Below are 21,016 nucleotides of genomic sequence, written 5' to 3'. Positions count from 1 at the left end.
ACTAGAGCTTGTTAAACCAGAAATGATGCACATTTTCCCACATTTTTTGCCCAAACACATTTCTTTTAGCCCAGTGATATCCTGGGACACAGGAGTTCACTGAAATACCAACAGACTAAGGATTCAGAAAATGTCTTGTAGTCTCTGACTATGGGAGATGATTATGAGCTGAAATTTGAAGTACAGACTGCAGCCAGATACATTTTTAGTCAACCATATTTTGAGAAATTCTCTAGAAAAAATTAGCACATTTCTGAGCTCCAAAAGTTACAATTTTGATTTTTGAAACTTCTAGAAAATTTGTGACATTGAACTCAAAAAATTTCTCAAGCAAATTTTCCACGTTTCAAACTCAAATTTCTGTTTTTTTTCTTGAAAATGTCAGATTTTTTTTTTTTTTTTAAGCTTAAATAGCTATACTAAGGGCTGCACAGTGGTGCAGGTGCCTTGCAGCAAGAAGGTTCTGGGTTCGATTCCCGGCCCCGGTCTTTCTGCATGGAGTCTCCATGTTCTCCCTGTGCATGGTGGGTTTTCTCCGGGTACTCCGGTTTCCTCCCACAGTCCAAAAACATGACTGTCAGGTTAATTGGCCTCTAAATTGCCCCTAGGTGTGAGTGTGTGTGTGCATGGTTGTGTGTCCTGTGTGTCTCTGTGTTGCCCTGCGACAGACTGGCGACCTGTCCAGGGTGACCCCGCCTCTCGCCCGGCATGCCAGCTGGAGATAGGCACCAGCACCCCTCCCGACCCCACTGAGGGACAAGAGTGTCAAGAAAATGGATGGATAGCTATACTAAATTTTTTTCTATCCAATCCCCCTAATTTGCCTCCGTCTTCCCATTTCAAGATGGCCGCTCCTCGTATCAACAGTAGTAAGTTGTGCTGGAAACATGTTTATCATAGTTTATCAGTAAAAAAGTTCATATAGACTTTGATTACATAAAAATTTTAATTTTAACTGTTGCTATGTCAGTACTTAATTGGTTATTTTATTAGGTTAACGTGGAGCAAACTTTGAATATTTACATTCATGGATAAAACTGCGACATCTAGCGGCCACGTCCGGAAACGTCAACCAACCGCAAACCAGCTTCTTTTTTTTCTTCTTCTCTGCAGCAGATCTGATTCTGGTTCCGACCGCAGCTCCGAACAATCAAACCCGTCCGTGTGCGTGACCCGCCCGCAGCCTGGCAGCCGTTAGCCCTTCCCCGCACACCTCCAGGACATGAAGCGGCCGTGAAGGCGCCGTTTTCCCGCTGAACATCCAGAGAGCGTCCGCAGCTGATTCCCCCGAGAGACCGGAGCGGAGGCGGAGGGAGGGAGAGCACTGCAGCAGACATGCCGGGCCTCATCATCACCCTCATCGGTCAGTCTCTGTCTACTAATGCTTTGGACAAAAACAGGAAATAATCTGGTTTATTTTTATTACTATTATAAGAAAAACACAAACAATGCGGCAGGAAAATCTTTTTAAAAAGCACAGTAAAATGTCTACTGAGCATCAAATGCGGATAACTTTACATGTTAAAATCTTAATGTTGATGCTGCAGAATAAATCATTGTGTTGTTATAAATGAGGAGGGTGTAGCCTGCGGTGTTTTAATACAGTGGACGCAGCACACACTGCAGCATCTCACCTGACATGCAAGTTTTAACTGTTGCTTTAAAGAGCATCAGTGGTGCAGCATTAACCAGAAATGACGCATGGCTTTACATCAAACACATTTACATTTAGTGGCCTCTCTAAAAAATGTGCCATCTGTTGTGTTTTGTGGGTAATATTTTCTCTTGGTGTGTTTTTGTTGCACTTCCTGTCTGGTTAACCATTGCACCTTATTGATTATGAGAAAAAAAGCTGTCCTTTCTGCTAAAATTCAGCAGCTTAATTAAGTTTTTCACTTGGTTTTCACTAGCTACCCAATAAATTCTCAGTTTAACTGAACCCAATCCTCATATCTTGATGATCTGATATAAAATATTACAATTTTTTGTTCACATTGCTGATTTTGCAAATTGATGCTTCAAGTTCAAGTTTTATGTTGCTATTGATATTAGTAATTCTTAGGCTGCATTCACACCAGCCCTGCTTAGTCTGCTTCAATTTGTTTAAGTCTGTTTCATCTGGGAAGTGAACTACAGCGCAGGGCATTCTGGGGAAATACAAACAAAACTAACGCGGTAAGCTTGCGCTACCCGGCGAAATGACTTTGCCCAAAGACAAAAGAGAAATCCTACAGCCGCTAAAATCTGACTCTACTCCGTTTTTGTTTGTTTTGTGAAGTTGCGGCAATTGTAGTTGGAACTGTTACTTTCCCAGTCGGATAAATCAACTGGATCGGCCCCCAAAGTCGGATTTCCTACTGGGAAACAGGGTCCTCACGTTTCAAGATGGCCGCTCCTCGCATCATTGGTAGCAAGCTAATGGTGAAAACGTGTCTTCTAAATGTAGCTAATATCAACGCTACGTGTTATGCCTGCAACTGTAAACTAAAAGTGGTATTTGCTTGTGGAAAGTAAAGCTTAAAATTAAGTTTGTCAGAGCTATTGCAAACAATGTTTATGGACTCTGCCATGTTGAAATGCCACCGTTTTATTTTATTATTGTTATTATTGAGAGACAGTACAACATATAATAGTAGCAACAACATCAACCAGGTGTCATGTACAGATCGTACAGTTTTAGTTGCCTTACAGTTTTTGAATGAGATAAACTGAAAGTAATCAAGTAGATCAGTTTTTAAAAGTCACATAGAAAGGGATTTTTCTATTGAATTTTTTTTTGTGAATAAAAAACTTTGCTAAAAATGCAATCAAGTAAAGTAAAAAACAATTGAATAGTTGTGAAAAACCACTACAATATAATCCTAATGAGGAATCCCACATTCTTCTTTTCATGAGGTTTAACTGAGTAATGCAAAACTTTAGTGGTTTTGAAGCATTGACTTTAAAATCAGTAAAACCTGAAGTTGTTGCATACTTCCCAAACATGTTCTTGTCAAAATCGGAATCCTATTTCCAAAGTTTGTGTTGCGAAGCGAAACTAAAATGATTAAATTACTGTCATAAATGTGTTTAACATTGTAGAAATGCCTGATTAGGGCCTAAAGGAGATAATGGGATGAATTCTTCTGGCAGATTTGGGAGTCATTTGGGGGAGGGTTACAGAACCCAATAATCCGGTCTGAGACAGGGAACCAATCCCACTGAACAACATGTCAGTTTGGATTATTTAGCCGGTCATAATAGACAAAAATGGGGATTCGTTTCTCAAACTCATATTTTTACCAAACATTTATAAATGTCAGACTTCCACACTAAATATTTCATTAGCAAACTAAGTATTTAGTTTACAAATTAAAGATTTAGCTGGCAATCTAAAAATTAAATATTTGGCTGCAAACACTTTTTGAGTTTCTTTTTTTTTTTTTTTAATCTCTGCTATCAGCATTCTGCATCTCTTACAAAGCTTGGATGTATGAGTGAATTTAGTTTTGAGCTAATTATTTAGCTTGCTAGGTCCTAACTAAGTATTTAGTTAGGAAGCTAAATATTGTGGTGTCAAGCTAAACATTTGGGGTCACATGGACAGGTCGCCAGTCCATCGCAGGGCAACACAGAGACAAGCAGAACAAACAGCCATGCACAGGCTCATACCTAAGGAGAATTTATACAGACCAGTTAACCTGACAGTCATGTTTCTGGACTGTGGGAGGAAGCCGGAGTACCTGGAGAGAACCCACGCATGCACAGGGAGTACATGCAGAAAACCCCCAGGCCGGGAATCGGACCCAGGACCTTCTAGCTGCAAGGCAACAGTGCTCTGCTGTTATATTTTAATTTTAATTCAATTATTAACCAGTTTAAGAAGACTCTTGGATCATTTCCACCCTCAGATCCTGTGGTTCTGGTGTTGGACCTGAGAGATTAACGTGTGTCAGACATCAATCAATCAATCAAATTTTATTTGTATAGCACATTTCAGCGGCAAGGCATTTCAAAGTGCTTTACATAATTAAAATAAAAACAGGAATAAACAGTGAGAAAGAGAAAAGGATTTTGAAAAAGATTAAAACAAATTAAAAAAAAAAAAGAAAAACATTTTTTAGTTTTGTCAGAGTTTTAGTTAGAACGCCATCTAACAAGGGTACTCGCACCTTAAAACCTTCATTAAAACATAAACAGTGAGAATAAGGAAATGAAAAGTAAAGATAAAAACATTAAAAACATCAGACATCAAAACCGGCACTCTAATCCTAATTTAGCCATAAGCAACTCTAAACAGGTGGGTTTTAAGTTCATCTTTAAAGGCACCCAGTGTTTCAGCTGTTTTACAGTTATCTGGAAGTTTGTTCCAGATCTGTGGTGCATAGAAGCTGAATGCTGCTTCTCCTCGGTTGGTTCTGGTTCTGGGGATGCAGAGCAGACCAGAACCAGAAGATCTGAGGGGTCTAGACGGTTGGTACAGCAATAACAGATGACATAACAGACATGTTGGACATGATGGTGTAATAAGCTCAGACAGCCATCTGTGTTCCCAGACGGAGACTGACTTCAGATGCAGAACTGCGACCACAGATATGAGATTAATGATTAAGCTTATGGGCACATCTTGTAGAAACGTTCGTTTTGGTTCCCCTCCAGCCTTGGCCCAGGACAACAGACCCTCTAGTCCCGGCCCTGTCAGCTTTCGGTGTTTATGCAACCTTTACATGTTCGCCTCTGATCCAGTAGGTCGACTTTATGACAGACACACTGAGGTTCACTGTGTTTATTCTAACAAAAGATCAAATCAAGTTGGTGGTTAACTTCAGTTCAGCAGCTTCTGCCTCTGCACATTAAATAAATTACAATACATAACTCTAAACAAACTGCGGAGCAATATCTCCCAGTTAGCACTTAGCAGCAGTTAACATCAGTTAGCAACAGTTAACAGTTGTGTTAATATTAGAATTATTATTAATTATAACACAAAAAATGGCAAAATTACTCACGAAACACTATGATTAAATTTGTCTAAAATATTTGTTAAAACATAATACTTAAAAAAAAAAACAGACGATCCTAATACATATCACTGTTACTGAGGCAACAGAAAAAAGGGGGCGGAGCTGTCAGTTATTAGTTGCTATGGTAACCACCAACCGTCAAGCGCAGTAACCATAAATGTCTGGAGAAGCAACTACGATTTTGACACAAATCACATCGATAATATTTTGAAATAAAACCCCGTTACATATAAATATTAAACAAGGCCAAAATGTAAATTAGTTCTTCAGGTATATTTTTGTCCCTCCGTCCCTCAGCTCTTCTATCCAGCTCTGAAGCTTTCGGACGGGGCTCGACCCAAGGGGTCATCCCGCTCGGACCTCCGCTGGCTCCTCTGCTTCCGGGTGAGGACCAAGGCCAGTCGCGTTTCATCCAGGAATTAGTCAGAACCAAGCGCCACTCGGCCCGCGAGTTAGTCCGCGCCCAGCCTCACTTGGTTCATGACATGGGCTGGCCGGAGATCCACGAAACATCCGGCTCACAAAGCAAACAGGAGCCGGTGAATTCCTCCGCCGTGAACCCGACGTCCGCCATGAGCCCGCCGCCCGCCATGAACCAGGAAGTAGCCAGGACCCTCGCTGCCGTGGATGAAAGCCTGGATGTGGAAGAAGTGATGGAGGTGAGGATTCAAAACAAATGTATAAATGATTTGAAACTGCAGTATGTAACTTATATTTTTTTTAAATGTTTTTTTTACATATATGTTACGTCACGATGACAGAATAACATGAGATAATGTGTGAAAAAATCTAGCTAATAGTTCTTCTCATTTACTCCCAGAGCTAACTAGAAACAACCAATCAGAGCCAGGAGGCGGGATTTAGCGCTGTCAATCATTCTGATGCTTATGCCTGTCACTACAACAAATGTTGGACAATAAATTGTCCCAGAAGTTATTGTGATGAACAATAATGTTGTTGTTTTGAGGCCATTTCCAGTAATATGATGCTAATACAAAAACACATTAAATTCTAATGAACATTAAACACTTTAACTGTAAGAGTTTTTCTTATTAGGCTTGTCACAATAAGCAATAAATAAATTAATCGCATCATAAATTAAAACAAACTCAATAATTTCCATTTGAATGATTTATTGTTTTTCTCTTTTCTCTCTATTTCTCATATTTTCCGATGAGACTTGTTTCTTATATTAAAATAACCTGATGTGCAAAATGTTAAAGTTTAACGTGTTAAAACACTTATTTGACAGAGGATTCTTATCGTTTAAAACGGTTTAATTTAATCCTCCTGGAAGCTACCTGATGTGTCCCATGTTTCAGCGGATGGTCCACCTGGCGGTGCCGCTGGGTCCATACGGCGCCGGGGGACACCTGGAGCTCACAGAGCCAGAAGCTGAGCGCCGTGGTGGGCTCGGAGCCGGCGACGCCTCCCAGGAGGCGTCCGGCTTCGACGGGACGGACACGGAGGACAGAGACCGCGGAGACGACGGAGGAGAGGACCAGGACAGGAGAGGAGGAGAAGGGGAGGACGAGTGGGAGAGATACGCAGCGGAGGACAGAGAGAGACGGGGGGAGGAGGACAAAACGGGACGAGAGACGGACGAACGCGGCGTCTCAGAAGCCATGGAGGTCAATCACACGACTCCAGATCTCTACGCTCTGATCGGTTAGTAACGCTCATGCTGCTTCACGCCACATATTTACCCATAAACCAACATGGAGAACTTTCTGAAGTTTCTGTCGCTGCTGCAAGACGAAAGAAAAGACAGCATTATCCAGATAGTAGGAAATTATTTCTCTGCTCATCTAGCAGAACAGAGATTCTGTCTGATGGTCACCAGGCTCCACTTTGACTTGATTTGGACTCGCCCATCAAATACATGAAATTCGACTTGGATTTGCTCCTAAAAGACTCAAGATTTGGCTTGGACTCAAATTTAAAAGCGAGAGATTTGACTTGGAGTCATCCTCAAAACTCTAGACTTAACTTACAGTCATCCTTCAAGGGCTTTTAATTTGACAGTCTTTGGATTCTCACCTTCAGAGATGTTTATCTTGACTTTGACTCATCCTTTCTAGATTTAGAAACGTGAGATTTGACTTACACTCACAATCAACTGCAGATTTGACTTGGATTTGCCCTTCAAAGACTTTTCCCATTTTAAAGAACGGCTGGGAGAAATGGTCAGTTTTGACAGGAACCAGTCAGACATTAATGTTCTGAATCAGCACCATCAATAGATAGTGATTTCCCACAAGAATGTTATGAATAGTCTCAAACTGCAACTGCTTTTAAAGGAAAACCAGAAACGTGTTTTTGACACGCATGTTTTTGAAACAGACTACAGGTCTTTCTTTCATCCGTCCAAGGAGCCCAGCAGGTCCGTCCTGTCTGAAGAGCACGATCTCAGGCCGCAAGAGCATCGCGGTCCCTCAGTCTTGGAGGTAAAGACAGAGAAACGTGTCTTCTGTTTTAGTATTTTGTTTCTACAGCAATAAATCTTAACAATAAATCTTATCAGTGACACACATTTGCAAGATCCCATCCCATCTTTCTTCGAGGGCAATAAGCTGCTCGCCTTTGATGACTAGCTTTGGTTATCAACATAATGCGCTAAATCTAAAATGTGCCCAATGATATATAAAAGAAAAAGGGACTCAGTCCTTTTCTACGAATTGTCAACACTACAAGAAGTAATTGACAAGATCAGGAAAAAGCTTTAAAAAGGTAAAGAAAAATGGAGAGGGAGGTGAAAGTAGGTTAGCTATGCTAGCTTTGCTTTGACAACTGTAACATGTCGACGCGCTGTAAAAAAGATCGCTATAAAATACGAGCCTACTATGCTTTATGCCCAGGTTTGCTCAATTCTAGAGTTAAGAAAATCCTTCAGAGGGACAAAAATGGCCCCTGGGCCACACGTTGGACACGCCTGTTCTGGCATCTTAGAACGTGTTAAATCACGGTTGCTTATAGAACTTTCAACGATAAATCAACTAAAACATGAAGTATGTCATCGTCTTACACCATATATTCTTTCTTTCTTTATTCTCAAACCAACCTCCAGTTGAGTCCTTCAGAGAAAGATCTGTGGACAGCAGAGAAGGACGAAGACGTTCAGTCCAGCGGCTACGGCGTCCTTCGCTCCTCACTCGCTGCAGCTCAGACCTCTCCGACACCTCCTGCTGATCCAGCCGTTTCTGCAGACTCTGACGGTACGGCGACACCAGAGGCCGACACCGGAACCGACTTTGGACTTCTGGGAAGTTATACAAAAGGTAGAATCCAAACAAAAAGAATTTTCCCATTTTCTCTTGCTTTTGTTACTTTTTCTACATGTAAATGTTTCAGACTGCAGTGAGCAAACTTTAGCTAATCCGCTAATAGCAGAGTTAATTTTCCATTTAGCTAACTTTGAAAGAGTTAAGCGCACTTAGCTTCCCCTAATTAACTTTTCTAGATAAATTCTAAAGCATTAATTTACTTGGACGCTCTGTAAACATTGAGTTGAATAAACTTAGTTTGAAGCTAATTATTTAGCTTCAAGCCAAATATCTGGCTTCAAATGAAACATTTAGCTTGCTAACTAAACATTTGGTTTGAAACTATAACATTTATAATTTAATAAATTACATGTTGAAAATATGACACTGAAAAATAAAATCCAAATTATTGCTTTACATTTTTTTTTTTACAAATGGTAATTTAAGCGTTAAATGTTTTGAATAAAAGTGGCCCAAGAACTGAGCCTTGAGGAACACCAAGGCAGTGCCACTTTGCCAAATTAAGAGTTTCAGCTGCTTGTTTCTTATCTCTGGTTTGACTTCAGATGATGATGAGGAGGAGGAAGCAGGTTTGCCACATGCAGGCGTAATTACCCAGAATCCCACAGCTCCCGAGGTTGGGTTGGCACCAAGCAGACGACCTCTGCAGCCCAGTTTGGAGCAGGAGGAACACTGGGAAGAACGGGAACATGACCTAAAAGGTTAGCATTCATCAACTCTTTTCCAGTTTGGAATGGATTGAGAAGTAACGTGAAGTAAGCTTTGCATTTATTTATTGTTTTGGATCAGAAGACAGAAGTGAGGAGTTGGAGGATGAGAGGAAGGAGAGAGAGGGAAGCAGATTCAGAGGAATCATCCCGCTGACCACAGACCCGTCCCATACGACTGGATTCACGGCGACCGGGTTTGATCCCGGACTGGAGGAGCCGCGGCAGGTCGGTTGGTTCAAACTGGACGATTCAACCGGAAACACAAGAACACTTAAAAACATCTCCACTGTGAATGTTCAGGTGGTTTGTGTGAACTGGAACGAGCTGACCGGACGGGGCTATGTCGTCCTCAACATGACGAAGAACATGAACTGTGTAAGTATCAAAATCCAAAACCATCCAAGTTTGGTACTGATCAATGATCTGTAAACCTACGGAGCGCATCAGCTCTTAAAGGGGCAGTGCTACGTGTTTTCCAGGCACATGGTGCCATTTTATGGCACAATCAAGTAATTGTGTTACCTTTAGTTGTTGCAAAAATGCTACAATTTAAAAATATTTTTTCTTCCTGATTTTATGCCTTGAACTTGGGCTTCTGTCTCTTTAAATACTCCTGCTCTTTCTTAGGCTCCGCCTTCAGGAAGTCATCCCAACATGGCTCCTCTATTAACCCTTTAACAACATCTTTACCACTGAGAAATAGCTCCTATAATGAGATCAGCAGCTGTTTGCTGATTGCTTCTGGCTAGTCTGAAGGAGCTGAGTGGGGGAGGAGCTGCACCTTGAAGGCGGGGCTAGGTCCTCCCAGGCGTTTTGCTCAGCTAAATGGTTGCCATGGAGATTAAAAAATTTCTCAAACGGGCAAGAAATAACTAAATGCTCCAGATATATTTTGATTAGGGAAAAACATAATAATATGATGTAAAGCTAAAAAAAAGTGGATTTTAAGTCAGTTTAACAACTGACTTACAATGAAAACGTATCAACTAATGTTATAAATACAAATTTACTAACAAATGCTGGATTCAGCTGAGTATTTTTATGTAATAAATTAATTTTCATTCAGATTTACACTAAAAAATACTCGTGATGAGTTTAGATCTATTTTTTTGTCTTCAGGTTGGAAATTGTTTTTTTTTTTCTTTTTTTATTTTTCATAAATTTCAGCTGAAAACATATTATACTTGTGCTCTAAAAATTTAATGCTGTTCCTTATTTCAAAACCTAAAATGTGGATATAAAATCAGATTCTTTATTGACAGCACATTTTCAGAAGTAGATATTTACGAAAAATTTTAAGTTGTCTTTTGTTATTTTAAAGGCCTTGCAATATTTGCACCTCTGAACAAGTTGTATTTAGCTGGACTGAGTGCATAAATGGCTCACAAATGTAGCAGAGCATGTTGTAGTTTCAACAACCTTTGGCACGTTTACTCAAATACGCTGCAAAAACACAAAATCTTTTGCAAACCTAATATTTTTGTAAATATTCCGCTAAACTTTAATTAAGATAAAACTAACAAGTAACGACGTTTCAGCAAAAACCCTGATCTGTTTTCGTGTCAGAAACAGATCAGGGGTCCTCACTGTTGCATCTGTTGCCATGGAAGCAACAAAACCGCCGCTGCAGTGAATCAGCGGTCGCCATAGTAACGCGATGGATTTTAGAGAAGCATCACTTTTTTATCAGTCTAAAGTTTCCAGGTGGAAAATTATGCAGGAAAACGTGTTTTGTTTGTGAGACAGGAGGAGTTTCGTGTCTGCGGCGGCGTCCAGCTGCTGAAGATCCTGGAGCGCGAGTTTGCACGCAGAATGAACAGCCCTGAAGGATCATGGGTTCTTTACCTCAGCAAGCCGACGCACCAGCAACACCAGCTGCTGATGAACGTTGCGTCTGCACATGGTACAGAAGCTCGGCTCACCTGAAGCCTAACGGCCCTTCATGCTTCATCCGAACCGTCGACCCGCAGTCACATTGTTATGGTACATTTGTACGGAAGGCCAGAAAGGACAGAAATCGGCACGTTTACTACAACTCTGGCTAAAAATTCACACAAAAAACACTGACTTGGAACTCTATAAAATATATAAAAAATCCAACAAAAATTCTGTTTGTTACACCAGTGTAAGACTACCTTCTGAATGCCACAACTTTTTACACATAGCGATGTTCAAAACGACTTTCAATGACCCAAATAAACAAAGTAATTTTTAGTGTTTAGTTGCGGTATAATTTTTTTTGTAATTTTCTGCCGTAACATTTGTTGTAAGAATAGATCTTACAATGACATAAGAAGTGGCAGTCTCATGGGATTTCTGCCATATTTTACAGCGTTGTAAGTCATAAATCTACATTTTAGGCAGACATGTAGTAAAATAGAAAGGACACAAATGTAGGGAGCATTTGTGTCCTTTCTGGTCTTCCATAGGAGACATCTTCCCTCCCTGCATCCTCTATTTTCCTTTTAGAAAAACAGTCACAGAGCTATTGCCACACTTTTCTGCAGGCAGTCTCTTCTGTAAACACTGACACTACAATTTCTGTCTATGAATTTTTAACCATTCATCCGTCTTAGAGTAGTTAGGAATCGTACAAAGGTAAAGAATTCCTCACTGCATTAATTAAACATTTTGTATCGCCTACAAATCCAAAAACCGGATATGGCGGCAGACAAGTTGAAGAGAAACATCAGCATTGCTACCAGAGTGGACACAAATCGCCACTTTTACTGCATGTTTAAAAGTCACGCAAAAATGGCGATTTATGACTTAGGACACTGTAAAATGTAAAAATGTACAACATTTATTTGGCTCATCGAACGCCTCTTTATATTTGCGACGATGTTCAAAGCAGCAATCAGTGACCCAAATAAACAGAAGGTAGTCTGATGACACCATAAAGAGCAGCAACTGAACTCACTCATGAAGAAGATGCTCAGGATCATCCAAATTTTCTTGTTTTTATGTAAAATTATTCTTTTAAATTTGCGAGTTGTTGGCCAGACGTTGCATGTTTGCGTCAGTGAGAACGGATTTCGTTCAGTTCGTGTGAAGCATGTCGGGCCTTGAAGCATTTGGATGTCAGAGACACGTTGACTGTAAACGCTGCTGATCGTCATCTGATGTCTTTCAGGAGTCATTGCTACTCAGGAGGTGCTGGACATGTTGGGAGAGATCAATAAAGGCCTCGATAAGGTGAACATACAGGTTCTTTATCTGGTAAAAAATTAATTCACAACTTTGGTTTGTTCCCTGTCTAAGCAAGAAGACTTTCTTGTAATTTTTCAAAGATGTTTTGCTCTGACTGGTTTTCACTTCTTCAAGCTGACATACAGTTTTTAGATCGCCCTTTATGTTTGTATTAAGCTAGATGTCCTTACAGTGACATTTAACCGACGGATATTATGCAAATTTCTCATTCTGCATGTTCTTGTTCTTCCATTTGGAAGCTTCTAAAAGCTGCTGTTAAAAAAAAATAGTCCAAGCAGTGAACTTAAAAAAAAAACCCCACTGGGCCATTTTTGGTGTCTTCAAAATGAGCCAATTCAAAACCCTCCCAACACTCACTGCGCTGTTACCTAGCAACCCCAGTCGAGCTCAGCCCGTTACCTAGCAACCTAAGCGGAGTTCCAGCTCGTTTGGTCAGCTGGTTTTACCACAGTATGTGCTGTACAATGGCTGCTGGAAAAGAGAAGTGTTTTGTTGTGGACTCACCATCCAGAAACCACTTGCTGCATTCTTGTTGATTGTGCAGGAGGCTTCACTTCTACTTTTCAAACATGTACGGTTGTATAATTGCGCTTCTGTTGGCAGCCATTTCCACGTGCGAGTATAAATGTTGAGTTCGGGGGGCTAAACAGACTAAAATCTCATCAGCTAGGAATTATTTTGTAAAAAAATCTAATGAACATGTTTTGAATAGACCTATAATATCCTGTTCAAGGAAGCATAATAGGTCACCTTTAATTAAAAACAACGATCAAAGTTCTGTAAATAAAAAATAAGTTTTTAGTTTTCTTTTTGTAAAAATGGCAAATGTGATTTCTCCCACTGTCCGGTGTGTTGATATTGGTTTCGTTTGAGTTCTGCGGGATAATAAAACGTTCCCTGACTGGTTTGTCAGGTGGGGATCCAGAACTACAGCGCAGCAGCCAGCTGTCAGTCTCGGCCCAGTAAGACCCGCAGCGACTACGGAAAACTCTTCGTGGTTCTGGTCATCATCGGCTCCATCTGCATGGTCATCATCACGTCCGGCTTCATCTACATCTGCTGGCAGAGACGGCTGCCGGGAATGAAGAGCATGGTAGGTCAAGAATGGGGTTTTAAATAGATGCATAAATTATTTTAAATATTCATGTTATATATCTGGAATGAGACCAGTGAGATGAAAGAATAAATCTGTTGGATTTTTTTAATCATTTTTAGTGAGGGAACAATTAAAGAAAGACATTAAAAACCAATCTTCAACTTTACTTGATTCAGTTTAAAGGCTCAGAATAGGGCTGAAACGATTCCTCGAGTGATTCGAGTACCTCGATTATTAAAATTCCTCGAGGAAAATTGACCTGCCTCAAAGCTTCGTTAATTTATGTTTTATTATTTAGCGCACCGTGTTTCAGCCGGAACATTATTTGCGTTGCGCGGAGCTCTGACTTCCGCCTCTGAGTTGTTGACGGAAGCTACGTGTTAGCGGCATAACGTCCAATCTTCAAGTTCGGCCTGCGGGGATTTTACTAATTGGTAATAATTCCGGGTTTTCATCGTTTTTGTGGGACCAATAAACATCCTTAAAATGACCGGCGCGATGCCGGGAGTTCGGCAGCCTTTCTGCTCCGGAGCTGCTGGTTGAACGGCGGGAAGAAGCTGAGGAGGATTTCTACAGGTGAGCGGAGAGACTGAACACGGCAGGCGGCTGAGGGTTGATGCTTACAGGGTAAGAGCAGCTTTACGGACGAACCGCACAATAAACTTATATCATCCCGGTCTGAACAAACGGGAGGCGGAACATGGCTGGTAGATGAGTTTCTGAACGGAGGAGCCGTAAATATCCCGTGTTGCTCCCCGGTCTACAAAAAAGTAACTGGTAGGGAAGCTCAAAGGTGGAAAAAATAGACTGATGTTGATATCCGATAGTAACACTGGTGTTATGGAAGATTTACCAATATTTTATTTCATAATTGTTTTTATCCGATTACTCGATTAATCGTAAGAAAAATCTATAGATTACTCGATTACTAAAATAATCGTTTACAACAGCCCTAGCTCAGAATGATAAAATCTGACCTCTCTGGCTTATTTCTGGTGTTTTATTGATTCTTCTTTCCTCTCTTTTTAGACCACATACAGATTGAAATGTGATAAAAGCTCAGTTGAGTCAGAAGTCTCTGCCATATTAAGTAAATCTGCCTCATTCTGGTAGTTTCCTGTGGAGGAGCTTCACTCTGTGGAGAATGGTTACCACGACAACCCCACCCTGGACGTGACCAATGACAGCCAGGCTGAGATGCGGGAGAAGAAGAAGCCGAGCACCAATGGGCTCACGGGGGCGGGAGGAGGGGGCGGGGAAGACAGCAGTCGCTGGCAGGTGATTGGATGATGGATTTAGACTATTTTTAACTACTTGTTTCTGTTTTTCTGTTTAATGTCTGTTACTTTCATGAAAGAAAATAGAGGAAAACATGATACATTTGGGTCTAGTCCACCAGTTCGAAGTCTCAAAAATATATTTTAATCATTAAATTAACAAAGCAACAAGACATAAACATGAAATATAACTGGTTAAAGACAATTCTGAAAGTTGTAATTTTATCAAATTAAACATTGAGCCTGATGCTCTCCACAAATAATCTAGATTTTTTTGTTGTCGGAGGCCCATTTGGGGATGTGTAAAGTGCATTAGCTAAGGCTAAAAATGTTGTAGAGCTCAGTATTTGTTCATATTTAACACTTGTCCTCATGCAAATAAACGGTGGAGCCCAGGCGCGGAGCTATGGGGGGGCGGCGCAGGGGGGCAGCTGCCCCCCAGCCCGGGCCCGGATGGGTGCCCATGGGGGCCCGGGTCTGGAGGTGCCAGGCAGGGAGGAATGGTTTCAAGTTGCTTTAATCTCTGATTGCGCCCTCACCTGTTCAGAAAGGTGTATGTAATGTTAAAGTTACTGTCCCTCAATGGAATATATATAGTAGTCAGTCCCAGTGACTGTTTCACTCACGGTTTAGCCAATGTGTTTCCTGGGTAAAAAAAAAATCAAACGGCGACCAAACCGCCCGCCCCCTAATTTTCATTTCAGTCTCTTGTCTTTATTTTTCAGGCGTTCGTCAACCAGGCAGCAACTGAGGATGATGAAGAGGAGCAGGACACACATCTCTGATTGAGGAAGAGGAGATTTATTTTATTAGAAGAGTCTAGAAGAAAGATCACTGTGATGACAGAGGGGAGAAGAGTAGCAGCGACTGGGAGTATGAGGGTTGTAGCTGGAGGAGTCACTGAGGTCAAAATCAAACCCTGAAGCTTCATCAATCGCTGCGAATTTATCCAGATCACATCACAGCCCTTCTGTTTGGTGTGCCTTACGCTCTCAGCTCTCCGGACTGAAGCTGCACGAAACGATTTCACAGTTAGCCACACCTCTCCTCCTGCAAGCTCTGGCAGCTTTAGCAGCTCAAATGTTTGACTACCTGCAACAGAATGTACCTGTATCTACGGCGGCGTGTTAGGGCCAGAAAAAGAGGAAATTTCCACACAAACAATAAAATAAAATTGTCATTAATTTCAGAAATTTTCAGAAAAAAAAAACCATGAAAATTTGTGAGTTTCAAAAGTAAAAATATTTCAACTTCTGAAACTCAGAATTTTCTCATTTTTTCTAGAAATTTTCTGATCTTTATGTAAAATTTTCAGAGTTTTTAGACAAAATAAATTACTCCTGTCTATTTTTTTGTCTTCAACGCGTCCCTAATATGCTGTCGTATGTATGGATCGTTGTTGTTTCAGTTTAAAACAGCAAACCGTCTGTAAAGCTGTCGCTGTAGTGAACAGTCTGGATACAGAAAGTAAACACTCCCCTGTTTGAATGCCAGGTTGTTTCAAATCATTTTAAAAACGTTTTTCAGCTTTAATGTGACTCAAATTCTGCTCTAAAAAGTATGCACACTTTCAACTGTCAATAAAACATTTCAGTATTTAGTCTGTTTCTGTCCAAACCTCCCAAGATTAACCAGAAATAAGGTTCTGGTGTAACGACAATTTCTATAATGTTTGATATGTTGCTGTTTGACGCTCTGTGTGCAATAACAGTAGAGATCCACAACGATTTTACCAGACTAAACTCAAAGTCTGAGAACGGCCTAGTCAAAGCTTAGAGCCAAGTTTCTCCAATCTGATGGATGGATTGGAAACTGCAACACCAAGATGAGTTATTAGTTGAATTGTGTGTCACATTAAAGGCATGAAAGGTTTCTAACTGATCAAATTAAATCTCACTTTTACGTCAAACTTCTGACATTTTAACAAGCGGATGCAGAATTTTAGATCCACTGTTATGTTGTAATTCTGCTGTATGTTGTTTTGTTACAGTGACTTTTACCACTGAAATGAATGTTACACTGAGAGTAAAACATTTGCTGCTAGCCAAGCATCGCTTTCACCAGCAGGAACGTCTCTTAAAGTGCGACAGCAGTGACTTCTCCCCGAACAGCAGGTTTCACCTCTATCAACTGTGAAAGAAAAGTTTGGCACTTTACCGATTCATTTTGGAAGGACGACCTCTGAGATGCTGCATCTTGTTGAACTTAGCCACACACAGAGACTGGAATATCACTATTTTTGCTTTTAGTAGTGGGTTTTACCTGCTGAAGAGGTTTACTGTTTGCAGTGCAACACTTCACATGAAGCTTTACCTGTGCTCTGTTAGCCTGATGTGCTTTTATAAATAGTGCTGGAATGGTCGCTTTAGTTTGCTCCTGACTTACTGTTGAGGCTGTGACACATGGGCAACATTCTGGTCCAAAGCATGAATATATCTATGTGTACATATATATGTACTGTAGCTGTAACGTCCAGGTTGAGTCACCAAACTTTAGTTCGAGTTTTGGATTTATATAATTTGAACTCAGCCGGGATACGTTGCAGTTATTTTTACATCTCACCATTAGAAATGTAAAGCCTAACTCTTTATTACAGTTGTGTCACAGTGGTCATATTATCTCATTTGATAATATCACTAACATCGCCTCAGTGCCAACATTAAAGCCACTGTGCTTTATACCGCCGGCCAGCAGGGGGCGACTGCTCTGGTGGCTAAAATCAAGCAAAGCCATTCTGTGGAGCTGTTTGTGAAGTTACAGTCAAAAATGTATAGCAGTATTTTGGGTTATTTGGCCTGTCAGAACATAAAAAATGAAATAAATCATTTGTTATTCACTAATCATAAAATGAACAGTTTCAAAATAAATATTAGCAAGCTAAATATTTAACTAGCGAGCTTGAAGCTAAATGTAGTTGAGCTAAATAGCTTGGAAGCTTAATATTTAGCTAGTGGGATAAATATTTAGTCTAAACTAAATATTTAGCTACCATCAAAATGTTTAGCTCAAAGCTAAATATTTAGTTAGCAAGCTACATATTTAGCTTCTAGCTAAACATTGAATTGATGGGCTAAATATTTAGTTTGGAGGCTAAATACTCAGTGAGGTAGATATTTAGTCTGTAAACTAAATACTTAGCTACAAGCTAAATGTTTAGCTCAAAGCTAAATATTTAGTTAACAAGCTACATATTTAGTTTCTAGCTAAATATTTAGTTGAGCTAAATATTTAGCTAGGAGAGTAATTAGTTTGTAAACTGCTTAAATTGTGGATAAGTATTTAGCTTGCTAACTAAATATTTAGTTTGGATCTAAGTGTTTAATTAGCAAGCCACATATTTAGCTTCAAGCTAAATATTTAGTTAAGCTAAATACTTACATAAACTAAATAAATAGATATTTTGCTACCAGGCTATTTAGTTTACAAACAAAATATTTTGTCCTCAGCTAAATATTTAGGTCAGAGTTAAATATTTAGCTAATATGCACAATTTACCAATGACACAGAGTGGACTATCAAAATAAAAGTCTTGTAAAACTAAATAAACTCCTGATGAAGAAACTGATTGGCTTGGATTGTAGTTCATGTCACCTCTGCATAAATTTTCCTCTTCACATGTACAATTTAGCTTGAAACAACAGGTGTTTGAAGTGAATTAGCATGTTAGCTAAATTTTTAGCTTGCTAAGGAAACATTTAGATTGTCGCTAAAAACTTAGCTTGCTAACTAAATATTTAGTTTGAAACTGTAACATTTATAAATTAATGAATAAGAGGCTTAAAATATGACTAAGAAAAGAGCCTCCATTTTTTTCTATGACAGAATAAATAACTGAATTTATTTCTCATCATTTTTTACTGTAATTTTGCAAATGGTACCATATAGATACATCACGGGTCGGTGCAGTTTGGTACGCTGTTTTGTTTGTTTCCAGTCCCACTTCAGTTGTAGGGCCAAAGGAAATGCTGTTCTGTAGCGTAACCAGAACACAGCTAGATGGCGTCACTGTTGGTTATTGTTTCTAAACTGTATGAATACATAAATGTTTTATTCAGCCAATGGGTTTTGCCCATGAAGGATCACTTTTTTGAAATGCAATTCCTTAAGCTCTGATATCAATCTGGATATCAAAAATTTATTTTGCACACAATTCTGAATCAAACGTCACTAAATAAGTTAGCGGTCCTGATTTTATTTAGGTCGTTCAAAATTTCACTTTAGAATTTGGTTCGTTTTTAAATCCATTAACTGAGAACATCTATTAAAACATTAAGTCCATTCGTGTATTTTAAGGCTGTGTGTTATTAATTACAAGATTATTAATTCAAAAATACATCCAATTTCCCTGCTGAGTCAGTCACTTCAAACATTCGACATGCTGAGGTGAGAGGTTCCTCATCGACACAGACTGAGTGTCTGCATAGCTTAGCAAGAGATTAAGTGACATTACTTAGAGGTTATTGCTGCTACATTTATGGAACATTTGTTTCAGATTTGTAGCAGTGGTGCATAAATATACATATATATATGCTTCCCATGGAATCCATGGCAACCAGATTCAGACTAATAATGTTTTTATTTTACAAACACGGTTCTTTTGACTGCAAGTAATATTCTTGCTTTGGAGCAAGAAACATCTTGAATCTGAAGGGATTGCAAAGAGAATTTGTCAAAATAGCAGAAGAAAAAATATAATAAATTGAAATCTCAAAGGGCAAATAAAAGAAGGGTTGGATTGCTGAAAAACGGCGTAAACGGGATAAATGGTAGTACATAAAACTAAATTGTATTTTTTCAGAATTGTTACTCATTGTACATGTTTGTTTTGCCTGTTGATAGATGCCTGCCTCACCTTTAAAACTGAAAATAATTAAAAATCTAATATTAACAGGGATATGAATAATTGTGGGCTGTAGATTTTTGTTTGTTTTTTTAGCTTTTAGAGCCAATGGTATGATGTGTGAAGAGCATTCAAAATCCAAACCTTCAGAAATACTGAATAAAAACTTCACCCAGACTTAAAAAGAACTTAAAGTTTGGATGTTTGGAAGGAAAATAGAAAGAAATTAGGCAGATTGTAAAATGTTTGTGCAGTTCTGCTACGTTGGTCACATTAAGTCAAAACTGATTTCTCAAGTCCTTGAAGATAAAAACCGACCCTTTATCAAACTGTCATGGCCTTAAACCTCATGTTTATGTTGTTTCTAATTATTTAAACTCTCCATTTGGTGGATACTGCTTACCGTTTTCATGTTTATTTTCATATATACCACAGTATTCTGGCTGTATTTTGTCAGATAAACGGGATCAGTGAGGTGTTTATGAAGTATGAGCAGTTTGAACCTGTTTAAACAACCGCCTGTAGCAAAGGTCGGCCATCTTGAGAGCACTACTCTCAGCTCAGGCGGCCATGTTGATGATGTTGACTAAGTGACAACATGCTAGCATGTAGCTTTCAGAGCGGCAGCAAAATAAACTAAACCACTGGCGTTGATTTTTGATGTTTAAAACACATTATATATAATTTATGTTGCTGTTTTCTCTTGCTAGTTTTATTCTGTGTAAGGATTTTTGCTGATGTTTGCAGTTTATGGAATTAAAGGTGGAAGTTGTAGCAACAAACATTTTTTTACTAAACATTTTGTTTTTATTTATTTGTAATTTTGGTTTCTTAATATGTTTAATTGAGCTTTTCGTTTGCCAATAATTCTCCTGTTCATCGCCAGTGAAAGTGTAAAAAACTACAAGGTGGTGTTGAAACATATTTAGTTTTTACGTTGTCTATTTAGTACATGATTCAACACAAATAATAAAAAATAAATAAAAACTCCTTTGATTTTAAATCAACTTTATTTATAGTTTTGGAGTTTTGCTGATTCTAAGGTTTTAAAATTAATAATTACGAATATGTTTGTATTTTATTTGGATTTACAGCAACAGACCGACACAAATTTGGGATAACACAAATAAAAGTATGTTTTCCGTATGTTTCATATTCTGCTATTTAAGCTCTCGACTATTTTACTAAGCAGCATAATGAATAATGAATGTGATCAATACCAACCAGAAGCAGCAAGACTCCAGAGGAAAACATTCAGTTAGCTTAGTTATTATTTTCCTCCAAACAGAAATCAAATTGGTGCAAATTTTAGTTTTTCATTTGTTTCATTGGCTACTGTTATTACACTCCAGTAAGTTAGCTGGCAGCATTGCACTTTCCTAGATCGTAAAGTAAAGTGAGCAATATCTTATAATTTTAACGAGTTGTATATGTCAATAAAAATATTAATTTCTCGTCTTAACAATATTCTGCTCTTTTATTTGTGTTCAAGCTAGCTGTAGTAGTTAAACACTTCCATGAGAAGAAATAAACAGTGATAAAAAGAAAGAGAGGACTTTAAGCCACATCTGGTTAATATCTGCTCGATTAATGACA

At 39.1% G+C, this 21,016-nt stretch overlaps 1 protein-coding gene across 4 annotated transcripts; it reads left to right on the top strand.

The window, feature by feature from the left end:
• Positions 1 to 778: 778 nt before the first annotated feature.
• On the top strand, positions 779 to 20,410 carry podxl2 (podocalyxin-like 2). Of its 4 annotated transcripts, none has more exons than XM_081606788.1 (13): positions 779 to 869; positions 1,114 to 1,363; positions 5,301 to 5,662; positions 6,326 to 6,671; positions 7,347 to 7,450; positions 8,071 to 8,281; positions 8,833 to 8,988; positions 9,077 to 9,372; positions 10,744 to 10,900; positions 12,131 to 12,192; positions 13,121 to 13,300; positions 14,417 to 14,581; positions 15,306 to 20,410. In XM_081606788.1, the coding sequence occupies exons 2-13, from the start codon at positions 1,336 to 1,338 to the stop codon at positions 15,363 to 15,365; spliced, it is 2,127 nt and encodes a 708-aa protein (XP_081462914.1). In that variant the 5' UTR covers positions 779 to 869; positions 1,114 to 1,335; the 3' UTR covers positions 15,366 to 20,410. The 4 variants fall into 4 exon arrangements, with proteins under 4 accessions (XP_081462914.1, XP_017160062.1, XP_008406553.1 ...); XM_017304573.2 differs by lacking the exon at positions 779 to 869 and having other exon boundaries at positions 1,049 to 1,363; positions 9,080 to 9,222; positions 9,298 to 9,372; XM_017304571.2 differs by lacking the exon at positions 779 to 869 and having other exon boundaries at positions 1,050 to 1,363; positions 9,077 to 9,222; positions 9,298 to 9,372.
• The last annotated feature ends 606 nt before the right edge of the window (positions 20,411 to 21,016 follow it).

This window comes from Poecilia reticulata, chromosome 5, assembly GCF_904066995.2.
Source record: "Poecilia reticulata chromosome 5, P_reticulata-male-v2, whole genome shotgun sequence".
In the NCBI taxonomy this organism is placed as follows: Eukaryota; Metazoa; Chordata; class Actinopteri; order Cyprinodontiformes; family Poeciliidae; genus Poecilia; species Poecilia reticulata.
This window is presented reverse-complemented; position numbering and strand designations above follow the sequence as displayed.

Coding starts and splice junctions, on each gene's coding strand:
- podxl2 (XM_081606788.1), top strand. CDS start 1,336: ATGCCGGGCCTCATCATCACCCTCATCG. Junction 8,989..9,076: donor ACGGGAACATGACCTAAAAG/GTTAGCATTCAT, acceptor GTTTTGGATCAG/AAGACAGAAGTGAGGAGTTG. Junction 9,373..10,743: donor TGACGAAGAACATGAACTGT/GTAAGTATCAAA, acceptor TTTGTGAGACAG/GAGGAGTTTCGTGTCTGCGG.